Here is a 17018-nt window from a genome sequence, read left to right on the forward strand (position 1 = left end):
TAATCAGAGAGTTGATGTAAGAGAAACTCTTAACAAATAACATAAAGGCCTAATTTGTATGTATCTGCATGTCTTCTTTTTGTTTTTTTAGTAAAAATAATATACATCAATAAAATAAAAATTCTGTATTTCTACAGGTTTATTTCAACCATAATTAATAAAACTATATGAAAAATGGAACTGGTCAAGTTCTAAAACGGTCAAACCTAAGTCATTTTTTGAGTAGTAGAATCATTCATGGTTGAATTCAAGTAAAATGGAGACAAGTTATTTCATAAAAGCCTTCCACTTGGCACAATAATAGGGGGGAAGCTATGCCAAATGACCAAATTCATTTGAATAAATGCATAACAAAATAAAATACCTCTACCATATATATATATAGTGCTTATTAATGGAGAGTGATGTTGGTTTTGATTTTTTTTTTAAATGTGTAAAGTGTAATTTTGTTTTATATGTGTGTCATCATAAACAATATAATCACAACTTGAATATAAAGTAATTAACATGATGAGATATTGAAGTGTAAATTAAAAGTCTTTACACAATATATATATTGTGTTATTTTTTGTTTTTTGTTTTTTTTTTTGGAATCATATATGTTATCATTATAGGTTAGGTCGGTTAGAAACTACTTTTAAAATATTTTGATATTATAATTTTAAATATGTTAATCGATTTTGGTAATTTCTATTATAGTACAAACGATTTTATAATTTAAATTATGTTATGATATTATTTTATATTTTTTTATTAGTTTATTCTTTCACTTTCATGTAAAATGGCGATTTAACTAGGTTGATTATATGCAAAAAGTTTCATTTTAAAAAAAATAAATGTTCACTGTAGTAATTTCGAAAGCACAAATAAAATGAGCAATAGTCACTGTTATTAATAGTGAACACTTTTTTTTTAAGCATTTGCATTAAATGCATTCAATATAACATGATTATTATTATATCAAAATGTTTATAATAAAACATATTTCTTAGCTTGTAAAATCAAACTACAATTCTAAAATTTTTTGTATAAAGTGTTTATAACTGAATCTCTAGAAACAAATATTTGTAAAGAACTTGTCAGCGAAAATAAAATATTCTAAGATGCCATCGTATGTGTGTTATATATATTTGTTGAATTAATCAATATTAATATTTAAAATATTTTGTTCTCATCTATCGACAGATGTTTTTTAATTATTGAAAACTTATTTACAAATTCAATGCTTTACAACTTTAATTTTAGTCTTCTACATCTCATGAGATAAAAACCTACAAATTTAGGAATTATATCATGATATTGTATTAAAGTGTAATACCTCTTAATTAATTTGCCATTAATAATGCCAAGAAAAATTAAACATGGTAACATATAATTATTTAATTATTATTTATGACAATTCATTCTTGCTTTTAATTAAGAATATATGACATAGTTACATGAAAGCTAAGTTCTGGGGAACTGCTGATTTCTGATATTAATTAATGGAGGGGTTATGCACTTATGCCTTCAATTATTTCTTACTTACATCACGCTGATGATTATACTTTTTTGGTGATTGAGGCTTGAGATCAAATTGATATTACAGATTAAAAAAATAGTATATATGACATAATAGTACATAGAGTTAATTTGGATTGATCTAGTAGTTAGTTCAGTTTGTTTAAGTAAGTATTGATGTGGTTTGAACTCTCTCTTGTGCATACAGCAATTTATTAGTCAGCATCAAACTCTTAAATGAAGCTTCGATTCGCAACGTATTAGTCTTTAGCGTGTTGGACTGAAAAATATCGTAGGTAACCAAAATAGTACGTAGAGTTTGATGTTTTTATCAAATTTATAATTAGATTTTTATATTTTTTATTTCTACATTATTTTTATTTTATAATTAAGTCTTTTTTTAGTGCAAAAATTATTAGACTTAACTGATTATTTTTGTGCAAATTGAAGATATTCATAATTAAAAACCTAATTAGATCTTTGACTGCATGTATTTTCGAAGAAATATTATATTAATTTTAACATTTTTGACATAAAAATAACGTAATTACAAAATTAAAAGTAACAAAAATATTTGATAGCAAAAAAGAATTAATAAAAAATAAAAAATTGTCTTATTTAACATTTATTAATTATTGTAATAATTAATAAATACTAAATAATACAAATTCTATTTTTTGTCTTTCTAATATTATTATAAAAATAATATGAAAATTTAACTAAAAAAATATAAATACTTAATTAAAAATTTAATAAAATTATAAAAATTAACATAATAATTAAACTTATTTTTAATTAATATTTAAGGGATGATTGATTAAATAAAATTAAATAAATAAACAGCTTAAAGGCAAAATTTGTCAGTATCTGAAGGACTAGGTCTCTTTTATTCTTTTTTCATTGGCAAATTTATTTGTAGTAGACTCCCCAACTATATGCAATTGCTTTCATTTCTTAAATAATGTTTGTTTCTTCCTTTGACTTTCATTTTGATTGCTATACTTTAACAATTTCAATTTTTCGCTGAGACTATATATTCACAAAAACAGGAAAATCAATTGTTATTAGGAAAAGGAGAAAGAGAAAGAATAGTATAAGTTTTGTATTATGTTATCTAATTTTTTTTTGGGTGACTATTATGTTATCTAATTTAATCCATCATGATAGATTATTATCGGTTAAATAATTGGTAGAAAAAATAATTATTTTTGTTGATATGATAATACTTAAATAAATGATTGCATATATACAAATTAAAAATTTAATTTACATTCACATTGTCATATGTAATTAAATTAAATAAAACTATATTTAGTTATATTTTGAAATTTCCAAAACCGATAGACATGTTTAGAAAGTGGTTATTTTTTAGATAAAATACCCTTTTATTTTTGTAGAGTTTTGCAATAAGAAATTATTAAAAAATTAAAATAAAAGATTTAAGTTAAGGTTGCATTCAAGCTTATATATTTGTAGAGTTAAATTATTTACAATTTCATGCTAATATTTCTAAGAAATTGTTCATAAGAAATTCCTGTCAATATATATATAATGAATTTAAATATTATAGTTTGACCGAGTGATTAAGACTTAAGAACTGCATAATTAATTATACATATATGTAAGAAAAATTAAAAATAAAAAGGAGGCTGCCCCAAATAAACAATAATTGGTGGCAGTGGTGTTAGTTAGTTAATATCGATGACATCATAAAATAAATGCAAACAGCTTAAAGGCCAAATTTGTCTCATCTGCACGTCATTGTAACATTTATTTATTTATTTATTTTAAAAACAAATAATTGGTTTGCGTCTATTTTCAAGTAACAATGCTTGTATGATTATTTTCTTCTTATTATGAATAGGTCACATCATTCCCCTTTATGTTATTAGTTATTACATTAATATTACTAATTTTTCTTTGTTTCTTTTTGAGAATATGTAGGCTATTTTTCTTTTTTTACTTTAACCTTTCTCTTTTGTTTTTATTCAGACAACATTTATTCCAAGAAAGTCAAAGCAAATGAAATGAACCCAAATGTAAAGAAATTTGTTCAATTTTCATGAATATATAAAATTTCTTTCCCAAGTGTTAAATGGGTTTAAATAATTTAGTCCATTTTAATTTTTGCACAAGGAAAATACAGGATTAATATATGTATAAATTAAAGATTGCAATTGAAATGAGGTATATATTCCTTTTAATAATTTTTTTTTTGTTAATGTATTATGAAGAGCGACAACAATAATTCACAATGAAAGGATTCTTAAGTTGGGCCAGAAATGTCACAATCTTATGACGAAAATCCCATAAATAGTTTGTACAATAAGGATACCATGTGATAACATAAATTATTGATCAATCAAAGCTTGATGACGACATAACAAAAAGTTTTTGAAGAAAATAATATTTAATTAATTTTTTAATTAGGTTGGACTTGGCATGTTGTTCATGGTGGGTGGTGGGAGGCATTGAAGGAATCGTTTTTCTTGAACTTCATCATCAAAGACGAACACAAAATATTAGTTACCATTTTGTGTAATATATGGTTAATTAGATGAGAATGCAATACCTTGTTGATGGGCTTGAAAGAGACTTATTTTATTTCTATCTATTATTAATCAGATAATATTATAAATTTTACTAGTTTGGTTTGATTTAAAAGTTTAATTTTAATGCACTGACAGTGTAAAACGTTTTATACAGTAATATAATCACAATTATTATCTTAAATAATCATAATAAATGTAAAAGATAATTATTTTTATTTTTATTAATATAATGTTATATGATTGGATACACGTATAAAACGATTTTCGCTCAAAATTATATTCTTGATTTAAAGAGACTTATATTAGATTTTTCAGTAATTTCTTTTTACAAAAATACTTCATGTATATTTAATTTCAAACACTTATACTCAAATATGAAGAAAATTCTCTATTCTTTTAATGTATATTAGTGTAAATATATACTCATTTTCTATATTTTAATAATAAATAGTCAATGTTGGCTGCTATTTAGATATACATGTAACATTTATTGATTTTTTTATTATTCCTAAATTTTAAATCTAAGACATTCTGTTAAAATGTTAAAATTCTAATCCTACAATGGTTATCAAATTTCTTTTAACTTGGGTGCTTTGTTACCACTTACCACTATTCTAATAACATTGATTGAAATTTTTAAAATAATAAATTTTGAGTGAAGAAATTGTTAGGCCGCTCAACGGCCGGGAGAAATGAGAGAACAAAAAATGAAAAGACACCACATCTAACTCAAAACCTGAATGTGTTAAGTTAATGGGTCTCTCATCTTATAAATTTCTCACTCTTCCTTGCTTTTTTTGATGTGAGACTAACTTCATGGACTTCTCACACTTGCAACATTAACAGAAATAATATAAAAAATTACCAACTCATTGAAAATCATTAGATGTTTCTGCCATAAAAAAGTAAAAAAAAAAAAATTATCGAGTACTTTTAGAATATTGATTTACAAAATCCTTATAAGGATATAGTTGGTAAAATTTTTCACAAATAAATTGAGTGAGTAAAATTATCTCCGGCGGCCAAACATACTCTCATGGAAGATTTGTTTGGTAATGTGAAAAGAATCCAAGGTTCAATTACATAAGCCAAAATGATAGAGAGTATTGCCAAGATTTTATTTATATCTTCAGTAAATATTTGTTTTTTACCTCATTCTTTTCTCTTAACCATACATATTAATATCGAACTATAAAGTCCATAAAAGTACCAACAAATTTAGTATAGATAATCACAATTACCGATCAATTGTAATTAAATGGTTCAAAATTGAAATATCAACTTTAGCTTGTAATGCATTCTAGTTTGTAGCACATAGATTTTGGCTATTCAGTTGTTTCATTTGGTGTTTTTATTGATAAATAATGAGAATCCATTTTGTCTCTCATTCATGCCTTGTGGATAGTGGCAAGTAACTAAAAACTACGGGCAGGACATGAAACATAAAATTACAAAATCAATAGATCATAGATCATAGATTACACATGAAAAACTTAACATGAGATTGATCACATGGTATAACAAGTAACTCGATCTTTTAATTAAAGACTAGTCTGTTTAAGCAAGTGTCTCGTCTTATGTATACAACAATTCATTGGCCAACGACAAACTCTTAAATAGAGCTCCAATCTGCGACGGATTAATTCTTACCTTATCAGGTTAGAAGATACTGTGCGAAACCAAAAAAAATATCGGTTTTAGTTACTAATGTTTGGACTAAGTCTTAATTTCGTTTTTAATATTTGAAACGTCTTATTTTTATTCTAAACTTTTTATTTTGTCTTACTTTAGTTTTTTTTTTTTGTCAAAATTAAAATTTTTTTTTTCTAAGAATATTTTTTTCTATTATGATTTTCTTCTAATTAACGTCAACAGTATTAATTATAGTGGTCATGACATGGTTCTAGTGATTTAGGAGTGAACGTAGAAAAAAAAAAGAATAATAATAGAAACAAAATAGTATACTATTTTTGAAAGAAAAAATTTTAACTTTGACCGAATGATGAAAATAAAAACAAAAATAAAACATTTAAACGTTAAGAATTAAAATAAAACTTAACTAAAATGTTACGGAGTCAACTAAATAATACTTTATTGCACATAACTTCAATTAGGACTGGAAAAAAAAATCAACCACATATAATTAGTTTGTATCATATAGAAAGCTTGAATGAACTTAAGCTTAAGTTATGTATGTTGAGGCATGGAACATAATGTTCTCAAATATGATCACATTAACTAACACAAATGTATGTGCAATTTTTGCCCCATTGCCCAAGTCAGAAAAACTAGTTTCACCAATTACAAAGTCTTGAGACTCTGCCAAATGTTTGGATATGAAAACCAATATCTTAAGAAGAAAACAAATACATGAAAACTAATCTAATCACTGTGACTTGGTCAGCACCAAAACCATAAAATAAACTTAATTTAATTGATCACTCACTAATCACTATTCCAATCTCCACATATAAAAAGCTTTAGCCAGCTCATTTTGCAAATCATAGCAACCAAGCTTTTAGTACCTTCCAACATTCTATAATCTTACAACTTTCAATTCCCTCAAAAACTTTCAAATAAACACAACTTTAGAGGCTACAAGTTTCATTACCTTAGAAAAAGTTTTAGTACTTTTTTAATGGCAAGGAAGAGAAAGAGCATTGAAGTAGTGGAAGAGGGGAACATAATTGAGGGAAGTTTGGGATGGGAGGAGATGGTGAAGCAAGCTGCAGTGCTTGGTGGAGCGAGGAGGGCAAGGAAGCGCTACGTTGGCGTCCGGCAGAGGCCGTCCGGAAGATGGGTGGCCGAGATTAAGGACACAATTCAGAAGATAAGAGTCTGGCTTGGAACCTTCGACACTGCAGAAGAAGCTGCCAGAGCTTATGACGAGGCGGCGTGCCTTCTTCGCGGCGCCAACACAAGAACAAACTTCTGGCCTTGTTCTCAATCCTCCACAAGCCCTGCCCTGTCTTCAAAGATCACAAATCTGCTCCTTCAGAGGCTTAAGGAAAGGAACAACACTTGTTCTGCTTCGAATTCTGTTCTTATCAATCAAGAAATTCAACAAGTGGAGGCATGTGGAGGGACTAATTCAGCAGAATTCTCAATTGATCAGTTCAATGACCTCCTCAATGAGGAAGATTACGGCGCAAGCAACGTCGAATTCGTCGACAACGCTGCACGGATTGATTACATCACAAGCAGCTTTGAATCTTGCTTGGCCGACCACAACAACAGCACGGATTACAAGCCGGCGAGCGACGACGACAGCGAAGGAGAAAGCTCGGATTTCGGCCTCCAAAGCTATGCAGATTTCGCGTTTCTTGACAACATCTCTGCGCCGCCGAGCGGCTATTACTCGCCGTTCGAGATGGCGGAGGAGATGGATGAAGCTGTGGAAGCAGAGAACTACGGCATACCTGAGTGCTTGAAGAGAATGAAGTATGAGAGAAAGTTCTCAGCTTCACTCTATGCCTTCAATGGAATACCTGAATGCTTGAAGTTGAAACTTGAAAAGGGTAGAACCGGAATTTCCATGGCTGACCAATTGACAAGCCTTCAAATGGCTTGTAACAAAAACAAACAAGAGAAGAAGATTGATGATGACAAAGAAGAAGAAAATATTGATCAACCAATGCCAATTGACATGAATTCCTCTTCTTCTTCACCTTCGTCGTCGTCGTCATCGTCGTCGTCGTCATCATCAAGTGTTGTTGATGCAGAGCTCTTGTTTTGGAGCTCACTAGATCTTTCACCAATTTACACAAAATCTTTCCCCTATTTGAATTGTTAACTTGCTGGAAAAGGAAAATGGAACAATGAGTTTGTAATAGTCATAATTTAATTTTAAGTAACTTATACTTTGGTTTTCCAAATATCTATTTCACTAATGGCAATCTTGATGGAGTTACAGTGGGTGCTTTACTCAACTAAGATTTTAATTTTGCTCACTTTTATGTGTTGTAACATCAGATTTTGTATTAACATATAAATTATATTTTCAATTCATTAAAATAGTTAAGTCGATATTTTATTTCTATTTATTACTCATTACATAATATTGCATCATAAAATACTTTTGAAGTTTGAACTATGTGTCATAAATAGTGTACTTTTATTTATTTATTTTTTAATTTTAATACTTGAATTGTGCATAACTAAAATAAATTAATTATATATAAAAAAAACTATTTAATAAAAAAAATCTTTAAAATTCATCTTAAATCTAGTTGTAAATACATTATATATTTTAGTGTTTGAAAGAGTTCATCTAATACATATATTTAACAAAGTTAAATACTATAGCACAAGGATGAATATAATGCAAATATGAATATAATGTTTCAATAATTAAAAATATTTGTTTTTTCATGAATTATGATATTATGTATTTTCAACATTATTATTACAACTAAATAATATTGAAAAATATAAATTGTTGAAGAAAAAAGTGATATATAGATATCCAATTGATAAACATAGTTAGATCAAAAATAGAAAAAAAAATTAAAAATATTGAAGAACACCGTAGATTATAGTGTTTAGACGTTCATCACCCAGCATATAATGAGAAAATTGTTTAGCAAACTGAAATAAAGAATTATGGTCATCAACCAAATTTTTCAAATAATTATGTAAAATATTAGCAAAGATAGAAGAGAAAGAGTGAGAGACATAAGATTATGTGAGAGGAGATAAAGAAGATGTGTCAAGTGAATGTTGATTCATTAGTAGACATGAATAAAAGTGAGAATAAAAAAAGAGAATAAATTCAATTTTATTAATCAATTTATATCTAATAAAAAAATTAATATTACTACTAAAGGTATAGAATAACTTACATAGAAATAAAGAATAAATAAAATAAAATAAAATAAAAATAAGGTTAAACACTATATAAAAAGAATAAAAAGTAATGTAATGATAGAAAATTTATAAAATGACAATTTCACTAAAATGTTTGTCACAATATTAGAAGTTATTTAATATGTCAGAATTCATTGTATTATTATTTAATTTTCCTATACATTATAAATAAATTGATAGATAGATTGATAAAAATATTTTCATAAAATGAATTTTTTTACCAAATAAAATATGCAATATTAAAATTTAGACTATTGATATGAATTAACATTTTTTATACTATATTTTTTTATAGAATTAGATCATTTAGTGTGTAAAATTATAAGATTAATGCTAAAATGATTATATAAACGCTATTATCTATATCTATAATAGAGTTTTAAGATAGATGTTTTTTTATGTTGATGCAATAAATGACCTAACAATTTGATATGAAACTTAACACCTTATGTTTTATTTATTCACTATAACACTACTTTGGACTTCTTTTAATACATTATAATAGATAGATAGATAGATAGATAGATAAAATCCTTAAATTAGAAACAAACTTGACTAGTGACTCTTTCAGTTTGAGCAATTTTCGCATCTTCACAAATTAATTCACGTGTGTTAGCATTGTCAAGTTTAACCGAGTTTACTTTATTGATATTTTGTATTCTAGATATTAACATAATGATCTATTCAAAATATTTACACCTGTAAACACAATAAAAAAAGTGAAAGAGTTTAAAATTTAATGTCGCCTTCGTTTCAACTTTGAAGAAATGAGTAGTACATCTAAGATTTATATATTTGAAGAAAACAGTAGGATTTGTGGTTATCACCTTTCAGCAGTAATTGAGTTTCCACAAAGAGATGTAATACATGTTGGAAACATGAGCAGTTGAGCACTAGGCAAAACGAACCCACCACGTCAAGTATTAGACCAAACTATAAGTAAAACATTTCCATTGAAAAATCCATGAAAATTCACTCGACCATGTTTTAGCATGAATTTTTATCATTGATTGGATACTTTCGTGGGGCAAAAAAATGGACCAACGAATGATGAAAACCAACACTTGGAATGGTTATGTCATGTCAAGTGAATTTTCCAATTGGAAAGATCCATTCTCAAACCAAATACTTAATTCATCACAAGACAGCATTAGAGAAAAAAAACACAAACCTACCAAATAACTTTGAAACCTTTGACGGGGAGCGGGGGCAAAAGGCTAAGCATGAAAAGGCCTAGACAAAAACACAAACCCCTCTGCTTCCAAGCTAACAGCAGCAGTCATTTACAACAACTAGGTTCAATACCATAAATAGTCATGTCTGTTGGGGGTATCGTTTGTTCTTCAACATGACCCCAAGATTCCATGGGATTGAGGAAACTCAATTCACCATGAAAATGGATGACCGAGTCATAGTAATACGCCATGATTAAGGAAGCGAATGCCATGTTTATGATTGCCACCTAATCATGATCACCCATAACAAAAAACAAGGGCAATACTAAAATGTACATACAGACAAGACAAAACCCATTCTAAAAGTGGTTATATGTACAACGTAAGCTTCTTATTAGGATGCAGCGTAATCCAAATCTCTCCCTTGTCAGGTGCTATGATTAGAGAACACGTAGCTGTGCAAGGAAAGCAGCACAAAGATCCAAGAAAAGAAACTGCGGGCCCTGAACCCTCTGAAGGTCAAGCAGATACTTATCCTCACGAGTTTTGTAGAGCTGTAAAATGATGTTTAACATATTAGTTTAAACGGGAAGGAGGGGGGAATCAACCCAATAATGACAAAAAAATACAGTATTTAAAAAGAGAATCTCTACCTCCAAAACATGTAGTGCAATACTAATATAACATCACATGATAGCAATCAAAAGGAATTATTCGGAAACAACCTCCAGAAACTCAAGAATAGCTACAATGGCTTAAACATATTTAACTGTCTAGTAACTTGGTAGGTGGAGGGGCAAAGGAAAGTAGTTTTAAGATCCATTTGGCTGAGGCTTAAAATTTCCTACATCAAGGATTCCATCTTGATTCCTGATCATGTGCATGAAAAATAAAAAGGTACTACTATAGTACTATAACTCTAAATGACATTTCATCTAAATCCAAGAGCAATGGATATTATAGTATCAGGATAAATACCTGCACTTCAAACTTGACCACATTTGACTTGCAAACAGCATCATTCTCAATGATGTTGGAGTCATTCCCGAAGTAATGGTTACTATGCAGAGAATTGTTAACCATTCCTTCCTGATGACCAGGAATACCAGCAACCCATCTGCATTTCATGTTGTAATGCCCTATCTTCTTCCAGCAAACATTTAATTCTTGCAGAGCTTTAAGGACCTCGGTCATTATTTCACGGGGATGGGCTCGAGACTATCACAAATTAACAAATATCAACAATTTGAATACGTTAGTCAGGTGCAACTGCCAACACAAATAAATCAAAACTTAATGTTTCTAGCAGCAACTATCAACTACAATGATTTAGAGACCAACAGCTTATGTGCACATCCTGAGAGAAATGAATTACATATTGCATAAGGAACACGTTTAGTCAACAATTCTGATTCCCTAAACTAACCAGAGATCTGGAACCAGTTAGACAATCACAGACTTGATAAAACTATTATTTCCTCTAACAGCTAGAAATCATCATTAATTCATTATCTATTGATGGCATCAATTGAATAAAACAAGTGAAATAACAACTGCATATCACTGAATCCAGTTGTGTAAATAGCCAAGAAGTAAAACACTGCACCTGAAGCCCAAGGGCCCATTTTCTCTCAACAGGGATCTGTGGTCTCATTCCTACTTGATAGTCCATATAACCTGGAAAGCGGTGCCCAGCAACTGGAGAAGAAACTTCAGTGGAATGATTACGATTGAAACCAGCATCCTAAACAGTTACATTATAAAACCAAAAATAAGCTTTGCACAAAATCCTATTTGAAAAGAGAAAAACAAAGAAATCTAATACCAAGAACAGAAAACCTACAACTCCAGCACAAAATCCATAGGAACTCATTCTAGCTAGAAAGATAGATTCCATCACATGGAGTGCAGAAAGAAATATTGGACTGCTGCCCATTTGACATGGGTATAAAGTTAGAAGCAAGTTAAAAAGTCAGATCACTTCATTTAAGATGGACAAATGAAGAGATCTTGAGCAATTAGAGGGAAAAGAAACCCACCATAGTCTCTTGAAACTCAGCTCCAAGATAGCCGCTAGAAACACGGAACCGGTTATCCAATAACAAGTAGTATGCCACAGTACCCTGAAATACATAGATAGTAATAAGAGACAATCAGGAAGACACAAAAGGAGAGAATGAAGGGTACAGACCTCATTTTGGATCCTGTTGCGTAGAGATTCAACCAATTGATTTCTGTCAAATCCCATATTAACCACTTCCTGAAGTAGCTCTTCGTCAATCTGCAAAACCATGATATTGGTGGATTTTGTATATATGAACTGATTATAATATATCAAGTAACAAATACCATATCATATGTGATATGTATGCAAATGTAATACTTAAATGTCTAAAAACACATACCCAGTTTAAAATCCTAACATGCATATAAATATGAAAAGAAACCAGAACACAAAGAGCCAATGTTCAAATCCACGCACTTCAACTCAAAAGTAATAGACAACACAGAATCATGAAAACAGATAATAGAAAAGAAAAATAGAGCAAGTATCTGCAGCATTACTACTACTGTCATGAGCCAGTGATTACTAAAGAAGGAAAGATGCATTTAATTCTTTCTTTGACCTAAGCTTAGAACAATTCAGCACATGTCTGATTTCACCTCACCCAACACCACTGTAAGAATGAATCTTGACCTACTAATGAATAATAATGATATAGTTCCAAGATAACTCGTTGACAAAAATATGCAGCTTTTTTCCAACAAATACCCGGCAGTTGGCAATCATGTAAGCATTAAAAATCCACAAGAAGACAAATTCAGAAACATGTAACAGTCAAACCTTTTTGGCTTGTTGCATTGTATCAGGTGGTGGCACTGCTAAATATCGCGGAAGACGAGCTTGGAACCATGGGTGTTGACGTATTTCAGGTATAGTCATCCTCTTCATGGGATCCACCACAAGCATCCTTGGTATCAAATCTCTAGCACCAGGTGATAGATGACTAGGAAGGGTGTATATGCCACCCTTTAAGAAAGCAGAATTAGAAGCAAATTAAAATCTTAAATCTCCTTGCAGATAACATCTTTGAAGAAATAGATCCCATTTGACTGATGGGTTGATAAATAAGAATTATTAATATAATATATAATAATATTGTATACCATAATGGTTTTGTTCAAGTTGTCATTATGATACTTTAGCATGTGACCGGAAATTTTACATGCTGAAATCACCATGCAATCAGAATCATGAAGCAGAGATCAGATGAAAATCATTTGATCACAGCACGAATGAGTGTAAGACAACATGGACCAAACAATTCCATTACCCTGGGTGGTTGCAAGAACCAGCAAAATACTTTAGCATATTTCCTCAATGTTCCTTCCCAATGTATCCTACTACTACATGTCTCAAGACCACAGCTCAAAACCAACTAAGAAAATGATTTGAGATGATATTTCTATGAAATCTCAGTCCTTTCCACCCACAAAAAGAAAAAGTTAAGAGAAGTACAATGATTAAATTAAGATCAATAATACCTTTATTTTCTTGAAGAGGTTCGGAATGTTTTCATCATCAAAGGGAAGTGTGCCACAGAGAAGGGCATATAGAATTACACCACAGCTCCAGACATCTACTTCAGGTCCAGCATACAATTTCCCAGAGATAACCTGTGTAAAATAACATTTAACAAGGAAATATGAATAACCAAATATATTATTAACCTATTCCATGAAAATTGAAAGATTTACAAACCTCTGGAGCAGCATAATTAGGGCTCCCACAACTTGTCTTCAGAAAGTGGCCATCCCGCATGATGTTACTTAAACCAAAATCAGCAATCTTGACATTGCATTTGGAGTCTAAAAGCAAATTCTCAGGTTTCAGGTCTCTATGTACCACCATATTCCTATGACAGTACTCCACACCAGAGATTATCTGCTTCCAAAATAGGAATTAACTTAAACACTGCAACAAACATAACCTTATTAAGTAAGCAAATTAGTAGAAGATTATACCTGCTGGAAAAAGTTGCGGGCTTCATCTTCTTGCAGCCTGCCCTTTTCTACTATATAATCAAATAGTTCTCCTGATTTTACATATTCCATAACAACATATATGTCTGTTGGCGTTTCTATGACTTCATAAAGACGGATGATGTGAGGATGCATGAACAATCTCAGAATTTTTATTTCTCTTCTTACTACAACAAATTAAAGGGGAAAAACGATCAGCACATTCAATTAAACTAAAAAGGGCAGCCCGGTGCACAAGCATCCGGTGTTATCGCAAGGTCCGGGGAAGGGCCACACCCAAAGGGTGTAATGTACGCAGCATAACCTGATAATTACATCAGTGGCTGTTTCCACAGCTGGAACCCGTGACCTTGAGAGGTCACCCGGAGACAACTCAACCATTGCTCCAAGGCTCCCCTTCACATTCAATTAAACTAAAAAGCAATAAAAATCAATTCGCACGGATACTTAAAGAATAAAGACTATTTGTACAAAACCAGTAAAGACCTTTTTCTTCCATTTCCATGTTCTTAATCTTGCGGCGGTTAAGAATCTTTATGGCAACTTTATGGCCCGTCAAAACATGCTCTGCTATTTTCACTTTGCCAAAGGACCCAATGCCAAGTGTTTTTCCCAGCTTATAATTTGGCAGAAACATGTCTACACCTGTTCCACTACCTCGGCCAGTTGGTCCATCCATTTTTCAAATCTAGAGGCAAAAATCAGGAAGAAAGGAAATTAAATATTAGACGAATAATAATACACAAACATCTATAGAATATGCAAACTAGATGGAAGCTTTTATTGGATATGGAATGGAACATGCTTGCAAAAAACAAAAAGGGGAGTTTAATTAACACTATCAAAACTAAGGAAACGTAATTTTATTAATTATTATTGCAATTAGAGAAAATAAGATCCTAACTATTTTATTTGAAAATAAAACAAACATTTTGCTTTTAGCAAATCTTTCTATAATGATAGAAACTAAGACAGTGCCAAACAACATATAAACTAATAAGATTATTATAACAAAGGGAGGGGTCAGTAATGTAAGAAAAATATATTAGCTATATTTTCTTCCTTCCCATTATTTCCTTTAACAGTTCATACATGTGGAATGTTCCTACAGATGAATGAAGGTTAGTATGATCAAAGCCCGAAAAAGGCACGGCAGAAGCACTGAGGGTAGCCACCAGAACCAGAAGGGATGCCTCTTATTAGTTGGGGCAACCAGTCCCTTCAATGAAGCGTGCACATCTAGTGACTTAGGCATGCCTTTGTGAATTACAAGAGATATGAACCTTTAGCGTCAAACTGGTAACCGTTAGAAACCCACAATACCAAACCAATCCATCTAAATAGCAAAAGGCAGGTGTAAAATACCAAGATAGCTCTCAAAGCATCATTGACTTTGTTAAATTATCTTCAGCATTGCCCGTGATTGATGCACAACTTAGGAAGGAATACACTCTTTCCTAATAGTTAGTTAGTGAAGAAGTTAAAAAGTTGACATAAGAACTACTAATCAATAAAATATTACAAGTGGAAATGACTTCCCATTTAGTCAAACAAGTTGAAAGAAGCATGTAATGGCCAAGATGAGGTTCTGGAATGGGTGCCCGCAGTTCTTGATGGTCGATGTGCTGTACCTCCAATGAGGCCCATGTGGATCAAGCAATTACTCATAGCTGTCAGAAATTCCAAAAAGTCCAGCCAACTAACTAGCTTGCTAACAGTGGCACTAACTGGGTTAAAACCCCCAGGTTTATTATAAGGCCACTTATCTCCTTTGACAACCCTCCTTCTTCTACTCCAAGCCACACCTTGCTACATTCCTTTTGACTACCACCATGTACCATCAAATCCAACCCTCTCAACAGATAAGAAAGGCTGCCTTCTACACCCTCTAATTTCTTATTTAGCTATCAGCAATAACATCGATAATAGAGCTCGCAATCTATACCAACTTCATCCAGAAAGAAATAGGAAAAACCATCTTATAAGCTCAAGTCGACAAATCCAAATAGAACTAGCCATTGAAATTCATCTAGTTTTAGTAATAATCCGAAACACAACGAGATACGCAATCATTCAACGCAAATCCAGATCCATACACAAACCACATAATCAGAATATTCCAACAATAACAACCGGGGTTCATTTCAACAATCACCGAACAACGCCAGTCAACACATAAATACAAGCCAGAATCAAACAAAACCATAAAAAAAAAACTACACAATCGGAAAATGAGGAAACTCGAAGCCTCACCGATTGAATATGTCAAGCGACAAAGGAGCTTGTTCTTCGAAGAAATTGCCAATGGCGGGGTTCGTAGAAAACCCTAAAGTTGCGAATTGGGAACGATGAGAGGTGGTACGGACGAAGGAACCATTTTGTGTTCTCCTTTCGTTTCCTTTCGATCCTTTGGCGTTTGTTAACTGCGACGCTACTGCAACGGTGCACGCAAAATGGTAAGGTCACTAAGATAGGTGGCAAACGACACTGCGTTTTGCGTTTGCGGGGCCCCACTTAGGTAATGTCGTCTATGTAGGCCACGTGAGGCATCACTTTTTTTTTGTTTTCTTTAATTAAAAAAATCTAAAAATATTATTCGTACATTAAAATCAATCACTAAAATTAACTACCAATATATTTGTGTATAAATATATATGTGATTTAATTTATTTTTAATATATATTTATATTATAACATATATTTTATACTAATAACTAACTTTAATAGCTAATTTTGGTATAAAATATTTTCCTAAAATTTATTATTGTATTATTAAAATTTATTTTTCAATAACTAAAAAACTCATATGCAATTGTTTTCGTATAAAATTAATAGTTGATACTCAATTAGGGCGAAAGCTAGTGCACTCCAGATAAAGTAG

The 17018-nt window shown here is 30.8% G+C and overlaps 2 protein-coding genes across 2 annotated transcripts; one reads left to right on the forward strand and one right to left on the reverse strand.

The window, feature by feature from the left end:
• Positions 1-6583: 6583 nt before the first annotated feature.
• Positions 6584-7961, forward strand: LOC112718353 (ethylene-responsive transcription factor ERN1-like). The gene has a single exon (XM_025770131.3). It carries the CDS (start codon positions 6691-6693, stop codon positions 7843-7845), a length of 1155 nt encoding a protein of 384 aa, XP_025625916.1. The 5' UTR covers positions 6584-6690; the 3' UTR covers positions 7846-7961.
• Positions 7962-10158: 2197 nt separating this feature from the next.
• Positions 10159-16641, reverse strand: LOC112716437 (SNF1-related protein kinase catalytic subunit alpha KIN10). The gene is made up of 11 exons (XM_025768345.3): positions 16391-16641; positions 14624-14825; positions 14120-14304; positions 13857-14039; positions 13640-13771; positions 12939-13124; positions 12285-12374; positions 12133-12216; positions 11700-11837; positions 11072-11311; positions 10159-10647 (listed from the first exon to the last, which is right to left on the reverse strand). Exons 2-11 carry the CDS (start codon positions 14814-14816, stop codon positions 10534-10536), a joined length of 1545 nt encoding a protein of 514 aa, XP_025624130.1. The 5' UTR covers positions 14817-14825; positions 16391-16641; the 3' UTR covers positions 10159-10533.
• Positions 16642-17018: the final 377 nt, after the last annotated feature.

The sequence above is a fragment of the Arachis hypogaea genome, chromosome 10 (genome assembly GCF_003086295.3).
Source record: "Arachis hypogaea cultivar Tifrunner chromosome 10, arahy.Tifrunner.gnm2.J5K5, whole genome shotgun sequence".
In the NCBI taxonomy this organism is placed as follows: domain Eukaryota; kingdom Viridiplantae; phylum Streptophyta; class Magnoliopsida; order Fabales; family Fabaceae; genus Arachis; species Arachis hypogaea.